The sequence below is a fragment of the Camelus bactrianus genome, chromosome 6 (genome assembly GCF_048773025.1).
Source record: "Camelus bactrianus isolate YW-2024 breed Bactrian camel chromosome 6, ASM4877302v1, whole genome shotgun sequence".
NCBI lineage: Eukaryota > Metazoa > Chordata > Mammalia > Artiodactyla > Camelidae > Camelus > Camelus bactrianus.
The window spans coordinates 23,700,962-23,727,748 of NC_133544.1; the positions used below are offsets into that span (position 1 = coordinate 23,700,962).

Here is a 26,787-nt window from a genome sequence, read left to right on the forward strand (position 1 = left end):
AGGGCTGATAATCACCACTATCACTGTCACCACCACCATCATCCACACAACACACACTAGGTGCCAGGCACCATTCCAAGCATTTTATATGCGCTGACTCATTTAATCATCTCACAATTCCATGGGCTAAATGCTATTATTTCCCCCCATTTTCCAAGTGAGGAAACTGAGGCACAGAATATTGAAGTAATTTGCCAAAAGTCACCAGTTATTAAGCCAGGACTTGAACTTGCATGCACCACAACACTACTGCCCCAAGTGCATAGCGTGTGTGCCCCTCTCCGTCGGCCAGGTGATGGTCACCTCTGGACCCTGGAGGCTGGTGTCTCCAGCAGGATGTAGGCTCCCAGACCTGAGGATACAGTTAACTTGGTGCCTAACGAGCCCTGTGAAAGTGTCAGGCACAGACAACAACGGAGGAGAGTCCTTCCTTCCAGCCGCAGGGCAAATGGCCGTGAGCTCAGCTTCCTGGGAGCAGGGGACCTGCACCGAAGGACAGCCTGGGTAAACAGCTGTTTAGATGCAGCGATAGGCATCTTTCTGCTTATTTGTAAAATAAGTGGATAGAGTAAGAGAGTGAAGGTTTTTGACTGTATACTTTCTAAGATCTCTTCCATCTCCCAAGTAATACAACTCTAAAGCAGAAGCTGGCAAAGGCTTTTGTAAAGGCCCAGAAAGTAAATATTCAAGGCTCTGACAACCACACGGTCTATGTCACAACCAATCATGTTTGCCGGTACAGCATGAACGCAACCACCAGCAATGTGTAAGCAGATGGGTGTGGCTGTCTTCCAATCAAATGATATTTATAGATACTGAAAGTTGGGTTTCCTATCATTTTCATTTGTCATGAAATATTTTTTTTCTTTTGATTACCCCTCCCAACCGTTTAAAAATGTAAAAACCTTTCTTAGCTCACAGGCCCCGTGAAAATAGGTGGTAGGTGGCAATTTGCCAAGCCCTGCTCCAGAAGGAAAAGCCTGGCCAGACTAGAAGTCCTGGATTTGAATGACAGGTCTGCCATTTTTTTGCTGTGCAATCACAAGCAAGTACATAAGCTCTCTGAACCCCATACCTCCTAGGTAAAATGGGGATCCCTCCATGTACCCACCCCCCTCACCAGCAAGAGGGGACTAAGATGAGAAGATTCGAAAGCATATAATCAGGTCTTGGCAGCAGAGCTGGTCCCCAGGGATGTCAGCAGTGCCTTGATTCTTCCCTATAAAGCTTTTCCAAGCTGAAAAGTCCAAGACACTATATGCCCCTTTCATCCCTTGCTGTCGCCTCCATCCCCCAGGCCTGTGTCATCTCTATTCCCCAGTGCCTGCTCCTCTGGAGGCCAAGCCATGTGCCGTGGAGAGCCCAGGGTCAGTGTGTGTTCCACCAGCCACCCTGGGCCCCTGTGGCCTTGCCCTGAGATGGGTATGTCCCCCGGGTCAGAGTCCTTGGGAGGGATTCACTCTGCTCATACCAGACATTCAGGCCTTGGAAAGCTCTTCATCCATGCCTCTATTTTTATGGCTCTTTGTTCAGGAACTTTACTGACTGAGTAGTTCCCAGTGTACCAGGACGACTCTGGCTTCTGCAGGGACCAAAAGACCCCTTGTGACTCCAACATGGGATACTTTTCTGACCAATGGCTAAAGGAGAAGAGGGTTAAGAGTGAAGGGAGAGATGGAAACTGGGCATCACACTGTGAGCATCCCGCCTCAGGGCCTGGTAGTGGACAGCACTGAGCCTCAGAGGAAGAACCCTAGGCAAAGGCTGGTGGGCACTTTCCCTTCCTTGAGCCCTGAGTCACCTAGACTCTGGCCCCACTGGGAAAGGGAAGCAGCTAGAGAACCTCTCTTTGCTACTTTCAAGTACACACTATGCATGTCTGAGCCAGGGAAGGAGGGGACCCAGGGCAAGAAGCATCCCAGGCAAGACCCCCCTGCAACTCGCCATCTGTGTTGGTTTGCTTGGGCTGCCGCACCGGAGTACCACTACTGTCTCGCTTAAGACAATAGAGATATATTTACTCACAGGTCTGGAGGCTGGAAGTCCAGGATCAAGGTGTCAGGTGGCAGGGTTGGTTTCTCCTAAGGCCCCCTTCCCTGGCTTGCAGATGGCCACTCGTGCGTGTCCTCACATGGTCTTTGCTCTGTGTGCGACATCCCTGGTGTCTCTCCCTCTTCTTCTAAGGCCACCAGTCATACTGGATGGGGGCCCACCCACAGGACCTCCTTTTACCTTAACTACTTCTTCAAAGGCCCTTTCCCCATATATAGTCACGTTCTAAGGTACCAGAGGTTAGGACTCCAACATAAGAATTCAGGGAGAACACAGTTCAGCTCATACCACCATCTCTCCACCTCCAAGCCTGAGTTCCTCCAAGCCTTCGCCACCCCATGATGATGTGGGTACCAGGGGAGCCCTTTGGATCCCCAGTGCACAGGTTCCTGTAGACAGGAAAGGGCAGCCTCACAGGGGAAGGGGTGGAAGTGTTTTGGGGGTGGTGGGAGATGCGTGTGACTGTCTGAGTAACACGTGGGGTTGGAAGGAGAGGGGCCATCAGTGTAGAAGTGGCACATTCCTTAAGGATCAAACATGAATTTCTGTGATTCTAGGGAATAACAGGTTGGAGGGCTCCCAGAGGACATTCCTCAATGCCCGCAGACCCACGGGCAGGAGGTTGCATCTGCCCTCTGATGGGCAGCACCTTCTGCCCCAGCTCCACATGTGCCAGGCAAAACTGAGTAGTAACACGGTCCCAAGCTTTGGATCCAAAGAGCATCCCAGTGTAAACTTTCAAAATCATTTCATCAGTCTCCTGGGCTCTGGCTACTTCACTCATAGTCACTCTCCCCTCACAAGGGGGATGGGCACGGGGGGAAGTGGACGGGGGGTTAGGGCACCAAGCATGGTGACTCAGCCTTCACCTCAGTCTCTCAGACCCTCCCCAAGCCATGCCTTCTCTCTTGCCACTGCCCCATGGAGAGAACTTTCTCCAAACTGTGTGTTTCCTTCCCCAGCTGTCCCTCCTCTGCCCACCCGTCCCTCCTCTGCCCACCCCTCCCCGAAGCAGACCCAGCTGGGACGGGGAGGGCTGCTGCCTGCTGGGAGCTGCTCACGTGCCTCCTCTCCTCTGTGCGCACCTCCTGGTACGATTATTAAACGCAAATTACAAAAGACGTGACCCAAACGATCTTTATTTCTTCTTTCAACAAGTGCTGCCTGCAGGGCCCTGATTTCAAATTCCGTTTCAATTATCTCAGCCATTTTAGACACAAAGCGCTGGTGTTTTGTGATTGCCAGCAAGGAAGGAGGCAGAGGGAGGAAAGGCCAGTGGCTCAAACTCGGGATGCCTCTCTCCCACCTGAACTTGCATTGGCAGCGATTAAAGGCACCCAAAGCAAAAGACGAGATTGGCCAGAGAACATTGCATCACTGCATTACCTGATGCCCAGGGGACGAGGTTACAGACTCACAAGCCCCAGAGACTCCCCTGGCAGCAGAATGTACTAGAGCAGCGCTCCTTGCCTCCCCAGCGCAACGGCTCCCCTCTGCTTCCCGTGCCGGCGGCGCTCTCCAGGCCAGACAAGAGCAGGAGCACGGCTTTGCCCACTTCTGATCCCTCATTCTGGGGAGAAGCAATAAACCTCCCCAGGTGCATGGGCTGTGGTGCCGGCAGGAGGCTTCCCGTAGAGCAGAGAAGGAAACAAGTTGTGAACTCCAGGATCTTCCTTCAGGACCCCTGGTCCCCCCAGCACGAAATCCTAAACCCCTGGAGGATAGAGATTATATCTTGCTCCCCAACAGGCCCAGCCCGGTGCCACACACACAGGACGTGGTGATGAAACATCCTGATTTTAGAGTCCGGGAGCTCTGCCCTCGTCCTGGCTTGCCATTTACTACCCAGACGACTGTGGGCGAGTTCTGTGACCTTGCGAGGCCTCCCTCAGCAGGGTCCTCCTCTGTGACGCGGGGACGGTCACGGTAACTCCGTAGAGTTGTGAGGATTAAAGATAAGTTCCTGGCGAGCCTTAGCATGGTGCTGGCACGTGTCAGTGTGCAGTGTGCACCAGCTGCTGGAGTCGTGGCCCAGTACAAGCGGCCGTCCCTGCTGCTCCAGCCACAGCCACAGATGTAAACATTCCAGGGGGCCCTTCCCTCCCACCTGCCACTCTGCTCCCTCCCAGACGCCCGGGATCCCGGGAAGGCCTTGGGGGTCTGGCCAAATGCTGGTCTGCTGGCCGCCTGTCCCCGGGAACAGGCCCTTCCGGCCCCGGGAGGGGCGATTTACAGCTGTGCTTAGAGGCTGGCGAGCCATTTGTCACTCGGGCCCGGGCACCTTGTTCCACCTGTGTTGAGTGTGTTTTATTGGTGTTGAGCAGAGTGAGGCCAGAGTCGAGTCGGGGATAGGAAACCCACTCAAGTGAAAAATGAGGAAAGCCAAATGGGATTGAGGGCGCGAATGGGGGAGAGCTGGCGGGAAGGAGGTGAAGGGGTGGGTTGTAAAACACAAGACAAATGTGGGCTGCGGCCCGGGGGTTACAGGAGAGGGGCTGGGGCCTTTGGTACCTTCCCTGCTGTCTCGGGACCCTGCCAGGACCCCAGGAGGCGCGAGCAGCTGCACTGGCAGGCAGGTCAAAACCACTGCAAGACCGAGACCGAGACAGAGACAGGAGACGGGGCTGCAGGCTCTGGACCAGAGGAGCCTCTGAGCCTGCAGCCATGGGGCCAAAAGGAAAAGGGTTTTAAAAAGAAAAGTAAAACCATCCCGCAGCTTCTGTCCCCCAGTCCTCTGCCCTCAGCATCGCTCACCCCAGCCGACTCCGTGAAAAGGAGGCTGAGCTGATCTGCTGAGAATTTCATCCCCTTCTCTTAGTGCCTCTCTGCACAGAAGTTTCAAATTCAAAATCATGAAACGAGGCTGTGGTGAGGCCGATTTAGAGATCTCCCTGTTAGGAACAAGAAAGGAAAGAGAGCGAGGGAGAGAGGGGGGCAGAGGAAGAGAGAGAGAAAGAGAGGGGGAGAGAGAGGGAGATAGAGAGATAGATACTCGGCTTTGTGCCTGCAACAAGCCACTAAAGGTGCATTTTTAATTAAATTTATACAAAATGTGTCAGTTTTATCTCTAGGTTTCAAACCTGACTCTTTTCTATCAAAGAGGAGTATTGATCTCCATTGCCCCGGAGCTACCTGACTGAATTAAACAGAATAAATAGAAGGAGGAGGCCTGCGAGGGCTCGAAACAACCACAGAGAGGCAGAAATCTAATGGTGCCACAGTCATTTGCTGCAATTAAAAAACAAAACCATTTAGAGAGCCGGTTAACACACCTTGAAGTCAGAAAACTCTCACTTCAAAAAAAAAAAAAGGCTCCAAACAGCTTCCAGGCAAAACATTTTAATTGCTCTAAATCCTTCCATCGTTGGCGGGAACTTGGGTATCAGTACATTTTCCTGCAACACCCAGGCACATGCCTGGCTCCGTCCCCTGGCGCCCCGACCTGCCTCAGCCCCCCAATTCTCTGGGCTTGGGAGCTGATTCCCTCACTCACTGGGCAAATGACTGTGCCTCTCTGCCTCAGTTTCCTTATCTGTAAAAGAGGGACAATAATACACACTTTATGGGGTAGTTGCAAGGAGGAAGTAAAGCAATGTATTAAAAGATCATGAAATGCCTACAAAGGGTAAATGCACAATAAATTGTAGCTTAAAAAACTAAAGGTCTGGGGAGGGTGTAGCTCAGTGGTAGAGCACATGCTTAGCATGCACGAGGGCCAGAGTTCAATCCCCAGAACCTCCACTTAAAAAAAAAAAATTTAAAAACCCAAAACAAAACAAAAAACTCCCTAAAGGTCCATCTGCAGGCGATGTTGGGTTCTCGTGAAGGTGGTAACTTCGAACAAATACTGGTCATGGGACCCTTCCCTCTGTCTTACTAACAACTTCTTTGAGGATTTAACCCATCGTGTTTGCCTACTTAGGTCTTTTCTCTCATACGATTCTAAATTGTGACTCTGTGCTCTAGGACCTTTCATTTAGTCTCTGTGGCATCAGAAGTGGATGTGCAGAGTGACCGGCAGGCTGCCAAGGCGATGGTCTGTCTGGCTATCAAGCCGCTGCCTGAATCTCTGCCAGGGACGGCTTCGTGGCATAAGGTTTGTGTAGTACGCAGATTCCTGCACTTCAGAACGGTCCCACGCTGGAGCTGATGCTCTGTTGGCTCCATCTTGAAACTCTGAATAATTTCTGAAGAATGGACCTTGCATTTTCATTTTTCTCTAGGCCCTGCAAGCTGTGTAGCTTGTCTTGACCTCAGCATATCCCCACCCTGCCCCTCTGTACATATTTCTGTCAAGCACCATCAGGCTGCCAGTTACTTAAAAACACATGAAGGTGTTTACTTTCTCTCTTTCACCGCCCCTCCTGTTACTGAGACCCCGTTGTCTCTCTAGACCAGACGTTGACTCCATACCCATCCTTCCCCTTTCAGTCTGAACTCCCTTTGGCTCAGCCTCTCACCACCTCACATCTGCGAATGGCAATAATTTCCCCCTGCTCAAGTCTCTTCCTCTTCAGTCCATTCCCATCAAGGTATACTTGGGCCTGGCCAGTGTCCGTCACTGAAGCTGAGGTCAGCCTGCTCATGCAGGGCTCCTCCTAGTATGGTCCTGACACCTGCAGCATCAGCACCACCTGGGAGCTTATTAGGAATTCAGATTCACGACTGCCTACCGAATCAGAATCCCTGATGGGACCCAATGGTCTGCATTTTAATAGGCCCTCCCTGTGATTCTGAGGCTGAGGTTTGAGAAGCATTACCTCTCAATGAGTACTGGCCATCAACCACCCTCCCCACTCCCAGCCCTCCAGACCCAATGTGGCCCTTCCGGACTCACACTCCTGTCCTCAGGCCCCTCTGGGGAGGGGGAATGCCCAGGCCACAGAGCCCATCACTCCTCTGCCTATCAGGAGAACCAATCATTGCCATCTCCACGTGGGCAGTAATGGGTTGACCAACACGGCTTAATTAAATGAGGGAAAAGATCAGGTTAATGCCAGATCAGCAGGCAGGATTAAAACAGACAGAAAGAATGGACAAGAGGGGAGCTGTCAGCACCCTGGCTTGTCTAGAATGATTATTAATAATGATAAGGCAGAGAATGGGAATAATAAAGGAATAATGAACTGGTTCTGAAAGTGACAGGAGATGGAATCTGACAGAGGGCTGAGCCCCGGGGGCCCACTGTCCAGGGGGCGGGGAGCAGGGATGGTTTGTGGTGGAGGCTCAGGGCTGGGGAAAGGACTCCCTTCCTTCAAGGAGGCCAAAGCCCCTGAGGCTGATCTGACCCAGGGCCCAGGTAAACCTTCACTCTCCTCCCTCTGGATGACTACAGGTCTTAATGCCTCAGGGGACACCAAAGTCACGGGGGTGGGGGTGGGGTGGCGCGGCACCACCTTGAAAATGCAGGCTCCTAGGCCTGCCCCCAGAGATTCTGATTCCCCCGATCTAGTGCGGAGGCCAGGCATCTGCATTCTGTAAGCCTTCCCAGGAGGATCTGGTGCAGGTGGTCCGTGAACTGTGCTTTGAGACACACTGATCTTACACCAGAGACAGTATGCAACCCAGAGCAGGGGGCACATTTCACATTTCATGGCTGGATCACTCTGAAAACCCATTTGGCAGCAGCTGCCAAAGGATGGAGTAGAGGGCTGGGGAGGGGTGAACCGAGGCCTTCCACGTGAGCTCTGCAGTGCTGGGCGAAGGTGGACCTACACTCGGAGAGGAAGCCACACCAGAACTGGCCTTGCTCGTCAGGCCCTGGTACCTGACGTCGGCGCTGATGGATATAAGCACTGCTGTCTCCTTTGACCAGTGGGCACAAACAAAGTGTCCGAGGAAGCCAGAGGGAAGAGGCAGGGCCCGGGTGGTGGTGGGGGTAGTGGGGGGGGCAGCCCTGTTCTAGACCCTCCAGGTGGTGCAGTGAGGAAGAGCAGGCCCAGTACTGCTGGATTTTTCCAAAGAAGCAGAGGTCTGTTTGTTTTTTCCTGTGATACTCAGGATTTTAAAATATTGACCACTAATGCAAAAAAATGTCAAGAAAACCCTTTATGCCGGTTCTGTGAGTGCAGACTTCAGCCTGTGAGCCAGCAGTTTGCAAGGTTCTCAAACAGGGTCAGGGGGTTGGGAAGGTTCTCATTTAAAATGCATATTCTCAGGCCTCCCCTGCCCAGACTGTAATCCAGTGGGTCAGGGGCTCAGGAGCCTGTATGTTTGATAAGCTCTATTGATGCCTCTGATGCAGGTGGTGCGTGCCAGGCGGCCACCTCTGAGAGACCCTGGCCTGCAAGTGTTGTCATCTTGCCTCTGGATTCTAGGATAACACCTAAACAGCCCACTGAAAGGAGGTCAGAGGGAAAACCTGCTGTCCTCATTGCCAAGGTAGGATTCCCTACATCCAGTGCTCCCATCATGCTGAGTCAATGGGCAGAGCTTCGAGGCTCTGGCACTGCTGGGGCACATCTACTGTCACTCAACGTGGAGACCCCAGTGTGGGCACAGAGCCTTGCTGTGGCCCCAGTCAGGAGGAGGAGCCAAGACAACACTGAATAGACACAAAACAGGAATGAACGCTGCCCACCTCATCTAGTGTTTCATGAGGATGAAATGAGGAAGGCCTGGGTTTAAGCCTCACTTTCTCTCACCTCTAAAATGGGCGTGATTGCAGACCAGCCTCATGGAGTCGAGAAGATTGAGTGCAGGAAAGCACAGAAAGCATTCTGTACGTTTCTTGAAATCTGGTAAGGGCTTCATAAACGTTAGCTATCTCTGTCATTGAACATGAACGTGAACAAGGACACACTAAAAAGGACACTGCAGGGACTTAAGCTCTCAGTCTTACCCAGGTACAAAGTTGTCTCAGAGAACAGCACCTGGCACGGTGCCTGGCCACAGAATGCGCACCAGTGTGTTAAAAACAGCAGACACAGAAACCAGATTTATGGTTACCAAAGCAGGGGCAGGGGGTGGGGTAGAAATTAGGCATTTGGGATTAGCAGATACAAACTACTATACATAAAATAGATAAACAACAAGGTCCTACTGTATAGCACAGGCAACTACAGTCAATATCGTATAATAAACTATAATGCAAAAGAATACATATATGTGTTTAAGTGAATCACTTTGCTGTACACCAGAAACTGACACAACATTGTAAATTAACTGTACTTCAATTTTTAAAAAAATGATCAAAAGGCCCACAGGGGATTCCCACTCTGATTTCCCCTCTGGGAACAAATATGACACCCAACCCCCATCCTCCCATACAGACTGGTCCTGCTTTTTCAAGCCAAGCCTCCCCTGTCTCCACCACAGGCAACAGTGTCTTCTCCCTGTGGCCTGACACTCTCGCTCCTCAGCACCCCCTAGCCCGGGAGCAGCCATCCACCTGCATCGCGTGGAAGGGCCAATGAGTGGGTGGAACAGTGGGGTAGCGAATCTACAGAACAGTGTCCACCATTAAAAAGAATGAGGAAGAGATGTACAGAGAGGAAAGTTCTGCAAGATGTGTTGTTCGGTGGGAAAAGCAAAATGTACGCCATACTTGCAGAATGGTCCCAGCTACACAAATAAAACCAGACTCTGCGGCTCTTTGTATGCCCATGTGTATGTAAGTACATGGAAACTTCTGGAAGGACATCATGGTCACCTCTGGGGAGGGCTGTGGATTGGGTGGAGGCAGGACAGAGTAAAAAGAGATATTCACTGTATTTAAATATATAGTTTTAATTTAGTGATTATGTGTATGTGTATATATATATAATTTACTGAATACGTATAAGTAAAGATAATATTTGAAAAATAGGATTTGTAAGCTTTTAAGGAGAGACTTTTAAAAAAAAAAAAGATCTGGCATCAAACGTTCCTATATCCTTGCTCATCCCCCAGGTTGAAAGATTTATTGCATTGCAAAAGATGGCGTGGCCTCCTCTCTCTGGGGACATCTTTTTTAATCAGTCCTGGGTCTTCAAGGTTCCTCGGGTCCTTCCTCATTCTGGGCTCAGCAGACCTGCACTCCCATTCTGATGCCAAAAATGATTCTCCAATGCCTGTGTTTTACTTCAAATTGGCCACCCTGAGGTAGTCAAACTTGCTGGATTTTCCCTTCCTGGAAAATCCTGGAAGATTAAACTGCAGATAAAATTTAAAAGCCAGCTCTGGAGTCCGAGCAGACCCTTAGTCTGAGAGCAGGGGCTGTGGCAGCACTGGAGGGCCTCTCTGCTTCCTGACCCAGTTCTCAGGATGGCCAGGTTGCCGGGCACCATGGCCAAGGGGATGCTGTGGGACAGAGACTCGGCCAACTCAGGTCCCCGGGATAGTGATGAGGGACGGGGAGAATCTTTTTAAAGTCACGTTTATCGAGGTACAATTTACATACAATAGAATCATCCTTTCTTAAGTGGAGAGTTTGATGAGTTTTATAAACAGACATGTAACCATCTCCACAATCAAATTATGGACCATTTCTAACACTCCAAAAAGTTCCCTCCTGCCCCTTTGTAGTAAGTATCTTCGCCCTGCTCTGCCCTACCTCACTCAGGTTTTGGCTTTATTTTTGTTTTTTCTGTTCTGTTAAAGAGCTAAACTAATTTTTTCTCTTTGCTTAGCTTCCCCTACCAAGTACTATCTCCTCAAACTACACCCTGTGAGGCGGCTTTCTCATTCAGTTTTGGTTCCACTGTCTTTGTCCTAAAACTGCAAAAGCACCTTGGAGGGCGCTGTGCCTTAGGTACAGTGAGGCGCTGCCCACTGGGCTTCCATCAGAACAAGCCCGGCCCTTCGCAAAGCCCGCAGCACCTCCCCTCGCTGGCGGAGGGCCTGCTGCCCCGGACCACCGTGTGGCAGAGGTGGCCCCAGACGGCCAGTTGTCTCAACATCATCTCTTCTCTCACCTTCAGCGATGATGTCTCCAGACCCCAGTGGGCAACACGCAGCCCTCTGAAGGGCACACCCTGTCTCCTGGCAGGCCTGGTACCCATGATGCCCCCTGTTCTCTGCCCATAAAGCCACCAACAGAGGCTTTTCGCGCCGGACCCCAGACAAAAAGAGGAGCTGTTTTCTCCTCCTGCTAAGAGGACACCAGATTCTCTTGCCAAGTGCCCCTTGTGGGATTACACTTCCTCCTTTTCAGGCCTCCTCGGTTGGATTGCGTTCCAGCTTGGCTCTAACACAAGTGACAGGGGGATCTACCTCTGCCCAGTCTCCTTCTACTCATCTCAGGAATCCCACTCTAAAGCCAGCCCACGGCCCAGCCAGGCCATTGGAGGTTTTGAGGCATATGGATTTGCGGGGAGAAGCTGTACCCACACTCTTAACCAGCTGCCTCCTCTCAGTCCTGCCCAGGAATCTCTGCTCACCGAGTCTAGCTGGGCGACCCCAGGCCTACTGTTTGGATCTTCGGGGAAGCAGACACCAGGACTAAAAGAGGAAGGGGAGAGGACGTAGGAGGTAACAGGAAAAGGCTTCAGGCGGGGATGAAGGTCTGATAACTGTGAAGAGAGAGGGGAGGGAGGAGGATTGGACAGCAAGGGTCTCTGACTGCGGTGCAGCTCTGAGAAAGCCCTGGCCAGCCCCCGGGAGCCCTGGTGCAGAGACGGCCTTAGAGGAGTCCTGTGCTGGCCCTGGATGGCTGAGCCATGTAGCACTGCCAGGGTTAGTAACTGGTGGGGTGCTGCCTGGGAAGCTCACGGTCTCTGCAGGCAGGTCCCCCAGGCACCACTGCTGGGGGCTGCCGAATAACATCACTCTTTGTGCAGGCTCTCATGAAGGGCGAGCTGTGGTGCACCCCAGGCTGTCCCTTCTCCTGAGCTCAGTGTGGAGACCCTGCTTGCCAGTGGATGGTGTGTGCTCTCCTGTCTGAGGCCTGAAAGCCAGACACATTCCCCGCAGCCCCAGCTGCCCCCATCTCCATCACACCTCGGGGCGTGACCAGGGCACTGGTGGCAGTTATAGAAAGAAGACAAACCTGCTAATTTTCTCCCGAATGCTAAGCTGGACCCGCATCCTGAGCAGGTGCCATCAGCTCCAGGGCAGATTTGAAACAGTTCAGTAGAGGGCAGATGGCCAAGGGGCCAGTTATTGGCCCTGGAGTTGTCCCGGGACTCTGCTCAAACTCTTGTCAGACCCATGCTGGTCACAGTTTGGCTTCCTAATCAGAGGAGGATACCCAGGGTAGGGAAACTGGATTTTCTCCAGAACTTACGTGGTTTGGGGGACACTTTAGCACAAAGCAGCCCAAATAGTATCCAGAGGTTATTCATCAGGCCGGGGGCCTGGTTACTAACAAAGGACACTGGCCTGTAAGTCAGGACTCGAGCTCCAGTACCCATGACCTTGGGTGCATGCTCTTGGGGAACTGGATCATCACCAGCAAAAGGAGGAGCGGGTAGGGGTCTCAAAGTCAGTGCCCGCAGTGTCCAGGCAGAGATGTGAGGGCAGGGCAGGGTGTGCTGACCTGCCCCTACTCAAAGGAGCTGGGCTTCTCCACTTACGTTCATCACTTCTCTAGGGACTGTGGCCCCAGAGTGGACAGATCTCCCAATTTCCTAAGAGGAGCTAAAGCTCTGGGTTTAATGGGAAACCTGTCCATTTAAAAAGCTGATAGTTAACCAATTAAAAAATCATGTGTCGGCCAAATGTCCTGTAGGTCAAAGTCAGTCTGTGGGCCTCCAGCTCATGACCTTAGGGTAGATGTCTAATACCCATGACTTGTCATGGTTTGGGGACGGGGCGGGGGGGAACACCAGATCATTGCCTGTCCACTCAGTGCAATAAGAGCTAATCTTCAATGAGGGCTTGCTTTGTGCCAGACACTTGACACTTAGTAACTTGGTTTAACCATCATCATAGCCCTTTGAGACGGAAATTAATTTCCAGCTCATTCTATAGACGAGAAAAATCAAGGCACAAAGAAGTATGGGAACCTGCCCGAGGTCATGCAGCTGTGACGTGGAACCTGGCATCGTCTGCATTCTTAGTCTCCATGCCCTCCTGCCTCGCTTCCTCTGGGTGGATCTCTGGGGACACTTTAGCACTGAGCAGCCCACATAGTCTCCAGAGGGGTTCTGGGACTGGAACTTAGGAGGGCGCCCCATCCCTCGGTGTCCTTCCCATCCAGAGCTGTGGCTCCCCTGCCTTTGCCCCGCCCCTCCCAGCGCAGTCCTATGCGTCACCTCCAGTCTGCTGGCAGGACATGGGGCTGGTGGGCTGAACCTACTACAGCCCAAGATCTGGAAGAGACAGAGTTTTGCAGGACTATCCGGGGTCTGCCTGGCCCTTCAGCAGCAGATGCTTTCTTGTGGAGCGCGTGCCCTCCCGCTCAAAGCAGCGCTGTGTGCCGCAGCTGCAGCAGGTGCTGCTGGGAGAGCTGGCCGGCCACGGTTCTGCGGGAGCCAGGAGCCTCTGCGGCCTGGGAGTTCTGGGCTAACGCTCAGCCCTGGCATGGTCCCCTCTCTCGCTGACCCCTCCCGTCCAGGTCACCATGACAGATGCTGGGAACATATGCCGGGAATTAATTCCTCTGCCTCAGCCACAAGAGGGGCAGCATCTTCCTCCGGCTGCTCCCGATACCTTTCCTTTTGCATTTCTACCTCGCCCAAGGAAAAATCAGGCTTTCCGCCACCCCCCTGCTCCTAACCCCCCCTCCACTGGGCTCTCTCATCATTATTTGAGCCCACTGCCAAAGGTATTTGATTTCTAGAGACCCCACCTTCCCCCACATCTCAAATAAGACCAATGGCCAAGAAGAAGCCCAGTCACTTTCCAGCTTTGTGTTTCTGGGTAGATATGTCCCAACTTTGCTGGAACTGATGAGTGTTTGTTTGTTTGTTTCCTTCCCTTAAGGGAAATTTGTCTTTCTCTTTTAGGAGCCAGAATCTTCCTTCCCTTCCAGTCTTTCCTTACATCTGACTCAAATCATTCCTGCTGCCATTGCATTTCTGGATAGCAAAAAGCAGCTGAACTTTGGGGGCCTGTGGGTGTTGTGATTTCTCACCTCCATTCTTTTGTCTAAGGAGAGATTGGCAAAATTCTTCTGTAAAGGGCCAGAGAGGAGATAATTCAGGCTTTGCAGGCCACGCGGTCTTTGTCACAACTAAGATCTGCTATTGTAGCCTCAAAGCTGCCGTAGACAATATGTAAATTAAGGGGCACGGCTGTGTTCCAGTAAAGCTTCAGGAGAGCAGGTGGCAGGCTGGATTTGGTCCCCAGGCTGCAGTAGGCTGACCCCTGCTCTAAGCAAACCAACCCACCTTTGTATTTCTTCGTGAACAAATGAAGCTCCTGCTCCCTCCCTTCATCTGCACCTGGTGGTGGGTCATTCGGGCTCCTCCCCTCATCAGGAAAGCCTGTATGTTTTTCAAAATCAACGTGCTGAGAACTTAGAGGAATCTTGTCTATTTTTCTACTAGCTTGTGAGCTCCTCGGGGTCAGGACCACATCTTATTTGACTTTGAACTCCCAGAATATGCAAGGGCCTTGATAGAAACTTGAACAACACCTGGTCTTATCCTGAAGACGCCTACAGGCTGGTGGGGAGGGCAGACAGATGATCTCTGTGTTCTGAACAGAGATAAGCTCGGTGACAAGGAGCAGGCAGGGAGGGAGGAATCAGGAGAATGTGCCTCCTATAAACTTAACAGTGACCTTTGAAAAACGTATGGAAAGGAGAGAAGAAAAAAAAACCTTAATTTTTACTGAATTAATCCTGATACCTTACAGCACTGAAAAAAAACCCTGATGCACTGGAAAACAGTTCGGCAGTTTCTTAAAAGCTAAACATAAATATACCGTCTGATCCAGCAATTTCATGCCTCAAAATCTACCTGAGAGAAATGAAAACACACAAAGACATGGACACAGAAGTCCAGAGAGGCATTTTTCACAGTAACCCTGACTGGAAACAACTCACATGCCCATCAGCTGAGGAATGATTAAACAAAACGTGGCAAGTACACATACAATAGAGTAACATTCAGCAATCCAAAGAACGAACCACTGGCACGTAGCATCCACGCTACAACATGGATAGATCTTGAAAACAGGCCACGTGAAAGCAGCCAGACTTAAAACACCACAAGGTCTATGAGTCCATTTATATGAAATTTCCAGAAACGACCAATTGAGAGTCAGCAAGCACATCAGGGGTTGCCTGGGGCTGGGAGTGGGAGTGGGGGTTAACTGTCAGTGGACACAAGGGAACCTTACAGGATAGTGAAAATGTTCTAAAAACAGAATTATGGTGATCATTGTATAACTCCATAAATTTACTAAAAACATTGGATCATATACTTTCAGGGGGTAAATTTGAAAGCATGCAAATTATACCTCAATAAAGGTGTTATAAAAACCAAACAAAAAACTCTGGTGCCAAACCACTCTCTACCTACAGCAGAGAGGTGATGCACGAGGGGGAATGGAGGTGGAGGCCCCTCACGAGCGTCAGGTGTTTGTTGTTACAATAAAACATCCAATGTGACTTTCCCTGTGTTCACTTCTCCATCCCAACCAGTTCCCCAAGCTAACAACTCTCAGCTTTCACTGGGCATCACAATCCTATGAGGATAGTACTAATATCATCCCCATTTTACAAGTGAGCAAACAGGATCAGAAGGGGAAGGTAGCTCGCTTGAGGAGCCACCAGGACGAAGTGGCAGAGCTCGAGCTGGACCCCAGGTCTGTCTGATTCTGGCACCCGTGTTTTGCCACTACCCCCTCCTCTTTCTAGTTACTCCGCTCCCCACTGACTCTGCCCCGGGAGAAAAGCATAGCCATGCTGGGGAAGGCAGAGCAGGATGCTAAGCTTCCTTTTCTTGCTGTAGCAAATTCTGCCTTTCTTTCCAGCCTCCAGCACCAGTGCTCCCAGGAGCCGCCCACATCACTAAGGAAGAAAGGGCTGGATTTCCGTGAGCAGCACGCTGTGGTCCGGCAGCTCTGGGCTTGCGCTAGCGTCAGTTTCTGTCTGGAGCGTGTAGTCCTAAAAGCCTGTCTAGGGTGTCCTGGGGATGAGCAGAAACAAGCCAACCATCAGGGGTAGAGATGACCTTGGGTTCCGCCACAGGCCCGCCCAGGTGAATTCCTTGTTTGAGCTTCTCCTCAGAGCTACAAGTTTCCAGGGAGTGTTGATCCACACGGGGGCCCCAGGACGTGCCTGTCTGCCCTGTACCCCGCGCAATCTGGCCCGGGGAGGGGGTGGCAGCAGCCTCCTGACCTCTGGCCCGATGCAGAAGAGCTCACGGTCCTGCTCTCCCTCAGCGTGGCATTAACCTCTCTCTTTCCAGGCTGAGGCGCGAAGGGGCCGTGCAGCCATTTGCAGAAGGTTTTCCAAAGGCTGCCTGGTGAGCCCACAGCCTGAGCGTGCTCGTGAGCCTGGAGGGAGCGGACCCCACACACGCAGAGGCCTTTGTGGGGTAAGCCCGGGCCTGAGCACAGCCAGCAGAGCGTCTCCTCCGCTCTGACCACGCACACCGGCCTCCTGCTGCTACTCAAAGAAGCCAGGCCTGTGCCTCCTCCCTGGCTCTTGCAAATACCGTTCTCTCTCCACGGCACGCTCTTCCCTGGGCCAGTGTCACTCTTTCCTTCACCTTCTTACGGTCTTTGCTCAAATGCCACCTTCTCAGTGAGGCCTCCCCTAACCACCCGCATTTAACACTGAGACCCCTGACCCCACCACTCCCTTCCACGCTCCTGCTCTATTTTTCTCTGTAGCACTGGCTGCCATCTGCCTCCCTGTTTTACTTATTGGTCCATCTCCCCACTGGAATGGACGTGCTTCGAGGGGAGGGAGTTTTGCTTGTCTAGTTCCCTCTCGGCAGTGCCTGGAACAGCACTGGGTACATACTAAGTGGCAACCAGGATCTCATGAAGGAGTGAACTTCTGAACCACAGGGCCCAGCCTCCAAACAGCAGCTTGGTGGCTACCACCCCATGCCAGAGACACCACGGCAGGCTGTGTCAGAGCCCCTCTCAATTCCACTCAGAGGTGACATGAGCCAGTCGAGAAGAAATCAGTTAAGGAACCAGTGAATCTGCCACATGCAGGAAGTCCACTCCATGCCTCCCCCACAAGTCTGCAGAAAACCACACTGCGGTACCTGTCTACGCTGGTCCATTCTGTCAGCCCTCTTGGGTCATCTTCCTGGGAGGCCCTCTGAAGTCTTGGGTGGGCAACAATGCTAGCTGGAACATAAAGAAGGTATCTCAGAAGTACAGGGGGTAACGGAGTCAACCCCAGTCCCTTGCTCCAGCTGGCTGAAGACCTCCGAGGTTCTCAGTCCTGAAGCAGTTGAATTTGGCAGCGGTTAAGGTGCTAGAAATATACCCTATCTCCTTGCAGTTTCAGAATGATGCAGATGCAGGCTTAAGAAAACCAGCCTGGGTGGAAACTTCTCCAAGACCATGGGAATTATTCCAAAGAGGGGCTGTCTGGGCTGAAAGTATGACTCTGGACAAGGAGGAAATGGGACCCCAAAGCCACTAAATCCCCAAGTTTATAATTAACAAACAAGCGCTCTCTTTGCCTGCTCTGGGGCTCAGTGGCTCGTGGGGAAAGGGCACCGTAGTCACACAAAAATAACCCCCCAGTGGGTTTTTGAAGTGTTGAGCCTCTTTGTTTTTCTGAATTTTAATGAAGAGCTTTCCAGGCAGGATAAGAGCAGCGCTCAGCACTCCCCATGGCCGGGATGGGGCCTGGTTGGCTGCTGCCGGCCTGTGTGGGCCTGGTCCAAAGTGGCCTCTAGGAGAGGCGGGCAGGGAGACATCCTGCCCTCTGATGAGATGTCTTGGGGAGAAAGAGAGAAAAACAAAAACAAAAGATGCCTTTGTTTAGAAAAAGGGTTGGGCTCTGCTCCAGTTCTTGGTGCATTTGGGAAAGGGGCAGTGGTGACGCTTGTGGAGCAACGGAGACAAACAGCGATGCCTCTGAAAGTTCGGGGGGAGTCCCAGGCTCCTGGAGAGAGTATTTCTGTGGAAACTTCTGGGCTGCCATGCTGGCCCCTGCTGATGAGAATGCGAGGCAGAAGGAAACTGCCTGCTCTGGGACCCCAGGTGTGGCCACAGGGAGAAGGGGAAGGGGAGGCGCTGTCAGAAGAGCCACCAAACATGAGGAATGGGTCACCCTGTCACACCCACCGCTTGCTGTCTCTTCAGTTATGCGACCTGAAAGCACAGAGGAGACAGTGCAACTTCACCAACATAACTGAACGTGCACAGTGAGAAAGGCGTCCAGCCAGGCCCTCCCCAGGACCCCAGCAGGCAGTGCCTGCCACCTCCATCTCCCCGCGTCCGGGTGCTCAGAGGTAGGTGCTCCGGGGAGCTGCTGTGGCCTCTGTGAGCTGAGCGACCTCCAGGAGCGCCACTGCTTCTCCCCCAGAATCAAGCTTTCCCTCCTGCTTCAGCCATGGGGAGAGTTCCCAGCAGATGGCTTGCAAGCTGCCCTCCTCCAGTCCTGACCAATCCTTCCATGAGGGTGCTGGAAAGAAATGGAAGAGGGGGCAACGGAAGAAAGCCATCTTTTACAATCTAATGAGCCAGTGTGGTCTACTGAAAATAAAGTATTTTTATTACCAAATAGTGCATAAAAATTTGTAAGCTGCTTGCAAACTTCTTTAGTTTTAGGTTTATGGTGTTTTTAAGTCCAGAGCAGAGGTGACTGCGTGCAGAGAGTGTCTGCCAACCCAGGGGGCTCAGGTGTGCACGTGCTGTCCCACAGGGTCCTCCTTGTCCACCTGCAGTGGGTCCCACTCGGTGAGGAGCTCTGAGGACACCTCAGTGTACAGACGGTCCCAGTCCCAGCCGACATCATCCTGCCAAGAGAGGTGTCACTGCCAGCCTCCCGCTGAGGTCAGCCCAGGGAGCCAGCTGCTCACGGGAATGACTCAGCCGCGGGGCAGGAGCAACTCAGGCTACGTACCTCTCGAACCTCGTGCTCTGGCGCAAGGACTTTGGTGAGGAGCTTCAGGTCGATCTCTCCATCCTACGAACGTGGGAAAAAATAAAAAACAAAAAAGGCAGGCTGTGCACCTCGGGGGGGCCTTGGGACAATGACCTCTAGCAAAGTGAGGACCACCAGGCTGAGTGTGGTAGAACGCCCCAAACCCAGACCTGCAGGAATGCCTTATGAAAGAGGAAAATGGGGTGGACCATGTGGCTGCTGAGAACTGAGGGACCGCCATGCCATCCTATAGGAAGGGCACACTTCGGGGGAGGGTCGAGACCAGGAGGGCAGGCATGACAGCAGGATGGCTCCAGGGCCAGCATATCTACTATGCCACGTGGGCAGCCAGGGGAGCAGCGGGGAGACTGGCCCTGGGAACACTGGAACCTGAGGCTGATGCCTCCAGCAAAGGGACTGTTGCCAGGCAGCCTCAGAGACCCACAGAGGAGAGGCCATATGGCTGGCGAAACTGAGAAATCCCTACGGATGTGGCCTGGAGCCCGTCCATCTACGTGGAAGCCATCCCACTCACCAAGGTCTGGAAGGCTGCATACTTCATGAGGTCATTGTCCAGGTCACGGTAGGTCATCACCCGGTTTACCTGGATGCTGCAGGGAAGAGAGGATGTGAGAAAAGACCACAGGCAGGACCAGGAGTCCTGCTGGGCCACTGTCCCCAGAGCCTCCTAGGCAGCTGGGAAGGACTAAAATGGGAAGAAAATGTCTTAATAAAATGGAAACCCTGGGATGGAGCCCATCACCAGAGACTCTGGGGCAGGGGTGCAGCACCACCAAAGACAGTGTTTGGAGTGTATTCATTCATGTGTTCCCTGAATCCCGCCAACTTCATACCTAATTTAACATACCTGGGAGGGGCTGCCACCTGCAAAACAAAGTCTTCCTCCTGTACTTCCTCCAGGTCCGGAATAACAGGAATATCTGCAGTGGGAGGAGGCAGCACTGTCAGCAGCAGGGATGGGGAGCTTGCCGACTCCTCCACATTACTTACCACTACTAGGCGTCAGCTAGAACGGATGCTCAGATGGTCTCTGGCCTCTAGGGGCCCCTGGACTAGGGCTGTGGAACTACTAGAAGTGTGAGTGAGAATCAAAGGTAGAACTTCAACAATTTCTGGATTTCAGGCTTGAATCCTGAACCTGCTGGATTAGAATCTCCTGGGTGGGGCTCAGGCATCTATGTTTTTCCTAAGATTTCTTGGGTGATCCTGATGCACGGTCAGGATCAGAAGCCACTGGAGTGGCTCTCCAAGCAGAAGTGTAAAGAAATGGGAAGAAAGTCCCAGAAAGCACTCGGGGAAGTGCTTTCATCAGAGGAGAGGGAAGAAAAGGGGAGCTGAATAAGCCTGGCCGGGTCAAAGACAGAGGAATGGAGAATGTGTAGTGTCATGAGATGGACGTCACCATGAGTGCACCTCCTCGTGAACAAGATGCACACGTCCATCAGCTCGTCCCAGGCTGTGCAACTTTCACGGTCATCACAGCCCTGAGCCTGCATCATGACGTGGTCTGATTTTGCGGGGGCGTGCCTGGGGTCAGTCTCCATTTGCTAGATCTAATATCACAAACAATGCTGACTCTAAAGATGACACCCCCCCCTTGCTGTCTCGGGGAGATTTGCCTTCTCTGAACTCTCCATATGAGACAGACATACAGACAGAGGAGGCGGCAACAAGCCATTTCTTTCATCAACCTAACAAAGTCATTCAAATGGAGAAACAGAGTCAGCACATCACTTAATCGTGGAAACTTGCCTACAGCAGAAAAAGCATCCATCTTCTCATGGGGAAAACCTTAACGCCCTAAAGAAGAACTGTCTTCTCCCAGTGAGTACCACTGACTGGTAGAGGGCTTTCTTTGTTTTAACTAGTCTGAATAAAGGAGAAAAAGAGACAGGGCAGAAAAAAAGGCCAAGCGGGGAAAGACAGTCCTGGAATTCCCAAACCAGCTGCAAATATTAAAAGGAGAAAAATTCCAGAGAGGAGAGAAGAGTGAGAACACCCTTCGTTTTTGCTTCCGTGGATTGAATTCAATTTTTTAAAAAAAAAGAGAGATAGAGACTCAGAATCATCCCAAGAACAGCTGGGAAGACCTTTGCCACTTTCAGGCTATTCATTATTTACACTTCGTGACGGTTCTAGTCAGGCTAAGCCCAAGTATATAAATGTCAGTCCCCAGCCTGGTATCTTTATTATTGCTTCTGACGAAGACTTACAGATATACGGTACCTGGAAAGAGAGAGACAAAGCATTCAAGGGAGAGACGGAGCCCCAGGAAATCAGACAGAGGAAAAGAGACTGGCAGAGAAAGAGAGTGATTAAAAGGATGAAAAGGGATGGAAATAAAAAGAAATTGCTGATAGGGAAATAAAGAAGATACATACCCCACCCCCGAAATAATGAATCACATTCAGCAAGCCCTCTGTCCAGAAGGAAGATTATATCTCTCTATCTTGCTGGAGAATTAGCGATGGAATTCTCTAATTTTCTATTTCTTATTCTAATAGAAATTCAGCTTGCTTGTCCTCTCTTGCTCTGAGTGATGAGAACAGTCCGAGGGCTGCTGACAGCACAGTCCCTGAGCCTGGAGTGAGCGGGGCCCCGGGGCTGGCGGACTGCACCAGCCCTGCAGCAGGGCAGGGCAGGAGCTGGCGGTGCCACGCGCCATCAGCAGTGTGACAGTTCTGGAGTGAGACAGTTAGCTGCTCCTGGCTCTCCTTGGGCAAGCGTGGAGCCCAGCCTGAGATGAATATTCAGAAGTTGGTAAGAAAATGAACCCCTGCTGAGCTTTGGGCTCGGGACAGGGTCTTCCCCAAATCCCATCTCCCTCCACAAGGTCAGCATTTGGGTCCTGTCAACTCGGCCCAGCTTCTCCCAGCTCTGAGGAGCTGCACTTCTGCCCAACGTCCACTCTGACTCCCCCTGGGCTTCCCTGTCTACCCCACCCACCTCCTCCAAACGCGCACAAAGCAGTGCGGGGCTGGCCCATCTGTGACAGATCAGAGGTCAGCTCAGGCCTTGGCAAAGGGGCCGCTCGGAGTGGCACTGGTGGGGCTGGCCACACAGTGGGATTTCTCTCTAATTGGAAGCCTGGTGCCCGACAGAACCCGGTGAACCGCCTGAGTGGGACTGAGCCAGCGATGACAGCCAGGCCAAGGCAAGCTGGAGCACTCCGGTGCAGTGACAGCTTGAGCCATCACCGCAGAGCCAGGCCATCCGACTCCCAGCCCCAGTGGAACAGGTGGCGGTGGAGCAGGTTTTGGGCAAACTTCAAAGAGCTTCCTAATTTTACAGTTTCTGATTTACAATCACAGACAAGTGCTTGCTTATGGGTACATAATATGTTCCCAGGAGCTTCTGTCCTCTTTTTCTCTTCCTCTCTCTCTCTCTCTCTGTCACACACACACACACACACACACACACACACACACACACACACACTATTAACCAACCTAGAAAAAGAAAATGAGCTTGAGAAATCCGCTTCTTTACACAATGACCCACGTGGAATGGTCCAGCCCTGCCTGCAATCAGCGACAGCTACGTGACCCACAAGCCTGGTCCAGTACCCAGTCTGATTCAGGGTGTCAAGCGCAACATCCAGAAGCACATGATTTTCACAGAGACAGTCAGAGGAATACAGGAGTCCCCTCTAGTTGAAAAACAACCACTCTTTTCAAAATTTCAGTAATTGTGTTAACGTTAGTCTCATTTTCTCCCTCACTGCTAAGAAACAGCAGCTCACTAACAGAAACGATGGGCCGGCTGAGCACGAGCAGGACTCCTGTCCGGTGGCCACAAGTGCAGGCACTGGACGCAAGAGGGCCAGCTTCAAATGCTGGCTCCCCCGTGTACTAGTTGTGTGACTTCATCCTCTCTGTGTCTCAGTTTCTTCAGCTGTAAAATGGGGATCTTAATTACACCCACCTCGTAGGGCTGCTGTAAGTATTACATGCAATAATCTTTATCAAATATTAAGCATTATGCTCAGTACATAATAAATGTTCTGTACTATTCTTAATGACTTAACAGATATAATATTGAGTACAGAGAAGAACTACATGGTTTTGCCTTCACTTTCTCATTTAGTCCTGCCCAGGGGTCACCATTTTCCAGACGGGAACACTGAGGCTCCGCCAGACTAAGCAGCATGCACCAAGTGAGGACATTAACAATGAGTAGAGCTTCCAGCTCCAGTTGAACTGCCACCCCGGAGCTCTTCCACACCCCTGCCCCTGGCCTTCTTTGTAAATGTACGATGACTTCAAAGATGCTTCCTCTAGTGGGTGAGACAATTGTCTACCGTCAGGACAGCTTTCATTTTGCTTGACACTCGATGTCCTCTGTTCTTGAGTGTTTCTCTCTATCCCAACAACCATAAATAAGCTAAGTCTCTCCCTCACCATACGTGCGGCTGGCTACTTCCCTACAACGAGGGCAAGCGGAGCAGAAAGAAAAGTGGACCAACCCTGGAGAGCCCAGAGACTCTGTGCCCTGCCACCCATGTCTCATCAAACCAGCCCCACAGAGGAGGAGGTGGCTGGATGTACTGAGCAGCCTCAGGAGGCACGGCGAGGCAAGAGGGCTGGGACGCCAGTGCCACGGGGCAGGTGCCCTCATCCTCCAGCCCGCCCCGACCCAGGCAGCACCTCCTCACACACATCACCTGCTGCCCTCTCCCAGCCCAGACGCCTTCCTGAAACCGGCCTTCCTTGCTCTTTGCCTCTGCTGGTGGCCTCCTCTGTCAGCCACCTCACATGAGGCGCACCTGCATCTGTGCCCACACGTTGCCCATTAGCCACATGGTGGGGAGACTGCATTTGCTCAGTTGTTTGTTCACTCATTCATGAAGGAACGAAGGAAGGAATGAATGAAAGGGCACCCACTCTGGGAAAGGCACATGCTAGGAGGCGCTGGTAACAACAGCAAATAAAACCGACACGGGGCTTGTCCTCACGGAGCACCAGGGCAGCAGGGGATGGCAAACACAAATAAATGTACTGCCTGCAAATTAAAATGCACAAGCCAGGGAAACTAAGTGGACTCTATGACCAAAAAGAACAGGGAGACCAAACTGTCTTATTTTTTAAAGGCGAAAGTAGTATCAGATGTAGTAATAAATACAAATACTATAGAAAAGTTTAAGATGAAAAATGTTCCTTCCTCCTGTGAGCCCCAGCCGTCTCCCTGGAGGTAACTGCTATTAACCATTTCTTGTTCACATTTACCAAAAAGAATTTCTGCACATACAGCACTTCCATCCTCTTTAAAAACGTTTGCAGATGGCATCATGTTACACAGGTACTGCTCTGCAACCTACTTTTATCGTTCCTTATCCACAGACAGATACATCTTATTCTTTTAAATGACCTTCTAGTATTCAATTGCATGGATGCTGCATAATACACTTAGTTTGGAGAGGATCTACTTTAGAATTTTGGTGGGTAGAGCGGGGAGTTAGGGAAGGTCTCTGGACTGGACAGTGCAGCTGGAGGATAATGAGGACTAAGCCAGGCAGGGGAGAGCTGTGCAAAGGTGCTACGAGGGGAGGAGTAACTTGCAAAGGAAGGCTGGTGTGGTTGGCGGGTAGCGCCCGACGAGAGCGGCACAGGGTGAGGCGGGAGAGGGGGTGTCTGGTGCCAGGGGAGGGAGGACCAGCATCAATCAGCCAGCAAACATGTACCGGGTGCCTGCTGTCTGCAAGACCCCTTCTGAGGCACACGAGGGGCAAGACAAGATGGACTAAGCATGGCAGAGTTGCAAAGGATGGGTCTCTACATGAAAAAATAATAGATGAGCAAAATAAGGAAAATATACACCTCTTCTTTGTGAATCATCTAGGAATCCAAAAGGCAGAATTCAGAGCTTCCTACTCTGTCTTTCCACAATACTTCACTCAAGACCACAGGGTGGACCTCACCAGCTTGCTGGAGGCAGAGTAAGTGACATTTGCCCTCAGCCTGCCTGCTAGATGGTGAGGGCGAAGGCCACATCTCAGTCACTTCTGCATTCCCCAGGACTGGCAGGCAAGAGGACAACTAAACAGGACTGAATTAATTAACACACCTCAAATCTGAAAGTCACACACACAGAAGGGCCATGTTCACCTTCTCTGCATCATTCCAATTATAGTATGAGTGTTACTGAGTCCTAAAGTTGCCTAGGCAGGATTCAGTTCACAAAACAACCAAGGGCAATCCTTAGATACTTCCTGGATTTGATGACATCATAGCAAAGTCTTCGCCTCACTTGAGAGCTGCAATGCCCCCTGGGAAGGGCCCGTGCATACATAAACAGTGGACGAGTGGGGACAAAGTTACAGAGGAAGAGTCATTCAGATTTGGTTCACATGGATCACCAGGCTTCCATCCTGAGGCTGGGTCGCACGGCTCTTCACCCATGTCCCTGTGCTGCTCCTCGGTCTCTGGTGTGCCACACTGTAACACTCCACCTTCTCAAAGCCCCCAGTGAAGGCTTGTTAATGTGCAGCAACAGCAGGAGGAACTTATTTCAAAGAGAGATGTTGCCAAACGGAAAACTCATTTCGATACTAACACACTACTCTGCTAACGGATCTACTAACAGACCAACTACAGCAACAAATGAAGGGTGCTTAAATAAATAGTAGAAATAAATAACCGAAACATGTGGGAATGCCAGTAGGATCAATTACAACTGGTTTCAAAGATATGAGAATCTGCCATTTGCCCTGAATTACATTCATTATGGATAATACCATCACAGCCGCACACTGAAGTGCTAAGTACCCAGGGCAGTCCCAGAGGGATTCTTTTCAGCCCCCGTGGCTTGACAGTAAGAAGCCTGCCTGCCTCTTGCAAAGCACCTGGCCCCAGATCTCTGTGATGCACTTTGTGATAGCCTGCTTTCACATCAAGCTGCTGTTTGCTTGTTTTGGTAAAACAAGAACAGAAAGCAACCTCTCAGATTGGACTCGGCTTGCAATGAGCATTACTCAGAGTATTTCCTCGGAGCGCCAATCTCCCTGCAGAGGCAGGAGAGAGCGAAGGAGGCACCCTGATCTGGACCCCAGTGCCACCCAGGCAAAGGTGGCGCAGGCAGGGAGCCCCTCCTCTCTGTGCCCCTTCAGGTTCCACTCTTGGCTGATTCTCTTGGTCGGGGATTTCTGAACGGAATGTCCTGACCACGTCCAGAAGGGTTTCTAGTGAGCTCCATAAAGTCTCTTCTAAACTCCAGCACTTTCTGACCTTGACACCTTAATAAATGATACACGGGGCTGGCCTACCTTGCCAGGTTCCTCCGGGTGCTGACTGACGACATCTGCCCCCCTTACTTCACCCACTAACTGAGCCCTGCGTGGTCCCACACCTGCTTTTTCCAGACCTGCTCCCCGGCTCAGGGCCCTGGCCACTGCACAGCACTCACGGGATGCCGAGGGCTCATGTCCACCACTCGTAACTCACAGCCACGTTCACCAACCAACCCGCCTAAAAGGGACCTGGACGTGCTGCTTCGGGACACCCCAAGAAGAGCAGTCCAGCCGACTCCCAATTTTGGGCCCAAAGTCAGGAGACCCTCAGCAGAGCTCACGAGCCAAAGGAAAGCATATCCACGTTTTCAGAAGCTGGCAACTTTATACCCGAGATCATTATAATTTTTCTCTGCAGCTGCAAAACTTTGTTTTACTGAATGCTGTTACCTTCTGCATCACGTATGGGGAATTTTAAACAGGCAAATGGAAGAAGGTCTGATTGAAGATGAAGTTAAGTGAAAGAAATTGGTCTCATTTAGCACATGACAGGATTCAT

The 26,787-nt window shown here is 51.6% G+C and overlaps 1 protein-coding gene across 5 annotated transcripts in view; it reads right to left on the bottom strand.

The window, feature by feature from the left end:
* Positions 1-5,375: 5,375 nt before the first annotated feature.
* The window catches only part of IFT43 (intraflagellar transport 43), a 91,290-nt gene continuing 69,878 nt past the window's right edge, over positions 5,376-26,787 (bottom strand). For 4 of the 5 annotated variants that reach the window (XR_012507443.1, XR_006727997.2, XR_006727995.2 and 1 more), the window contains exons 6-11: positions 19,851-19,923; positions 19,518-19,593; positions 18,962-19,024; positions 18,616-18,854; positions 17,145-18,520; positions 5,376-16,049 (exon numbers count right to left, since the gene is read on the bottom strand). Coding sequence is in view for 1 of the 5 variants with exons in the window: in XM_010963194.3 (XP_010961496.1) it covers positions 18,735-18,854; positions 18,962-19,024; positions 19,518-19,593; positions 19,851-19,923 (332 nt within the window). In the remaining 4 variants the exon portion in view is untranslated. Of the gene's footprint in view, positions 16,050-17,144; positions 18,521-18,587; positions 18,855-18,961; positions 19,025-19,517; positions 19,594-19,850; positions 19,924-26,787 lie in introns of those variants that run through there. The other variant, XM_010963194.3, reaches the window with a different exon arrangement.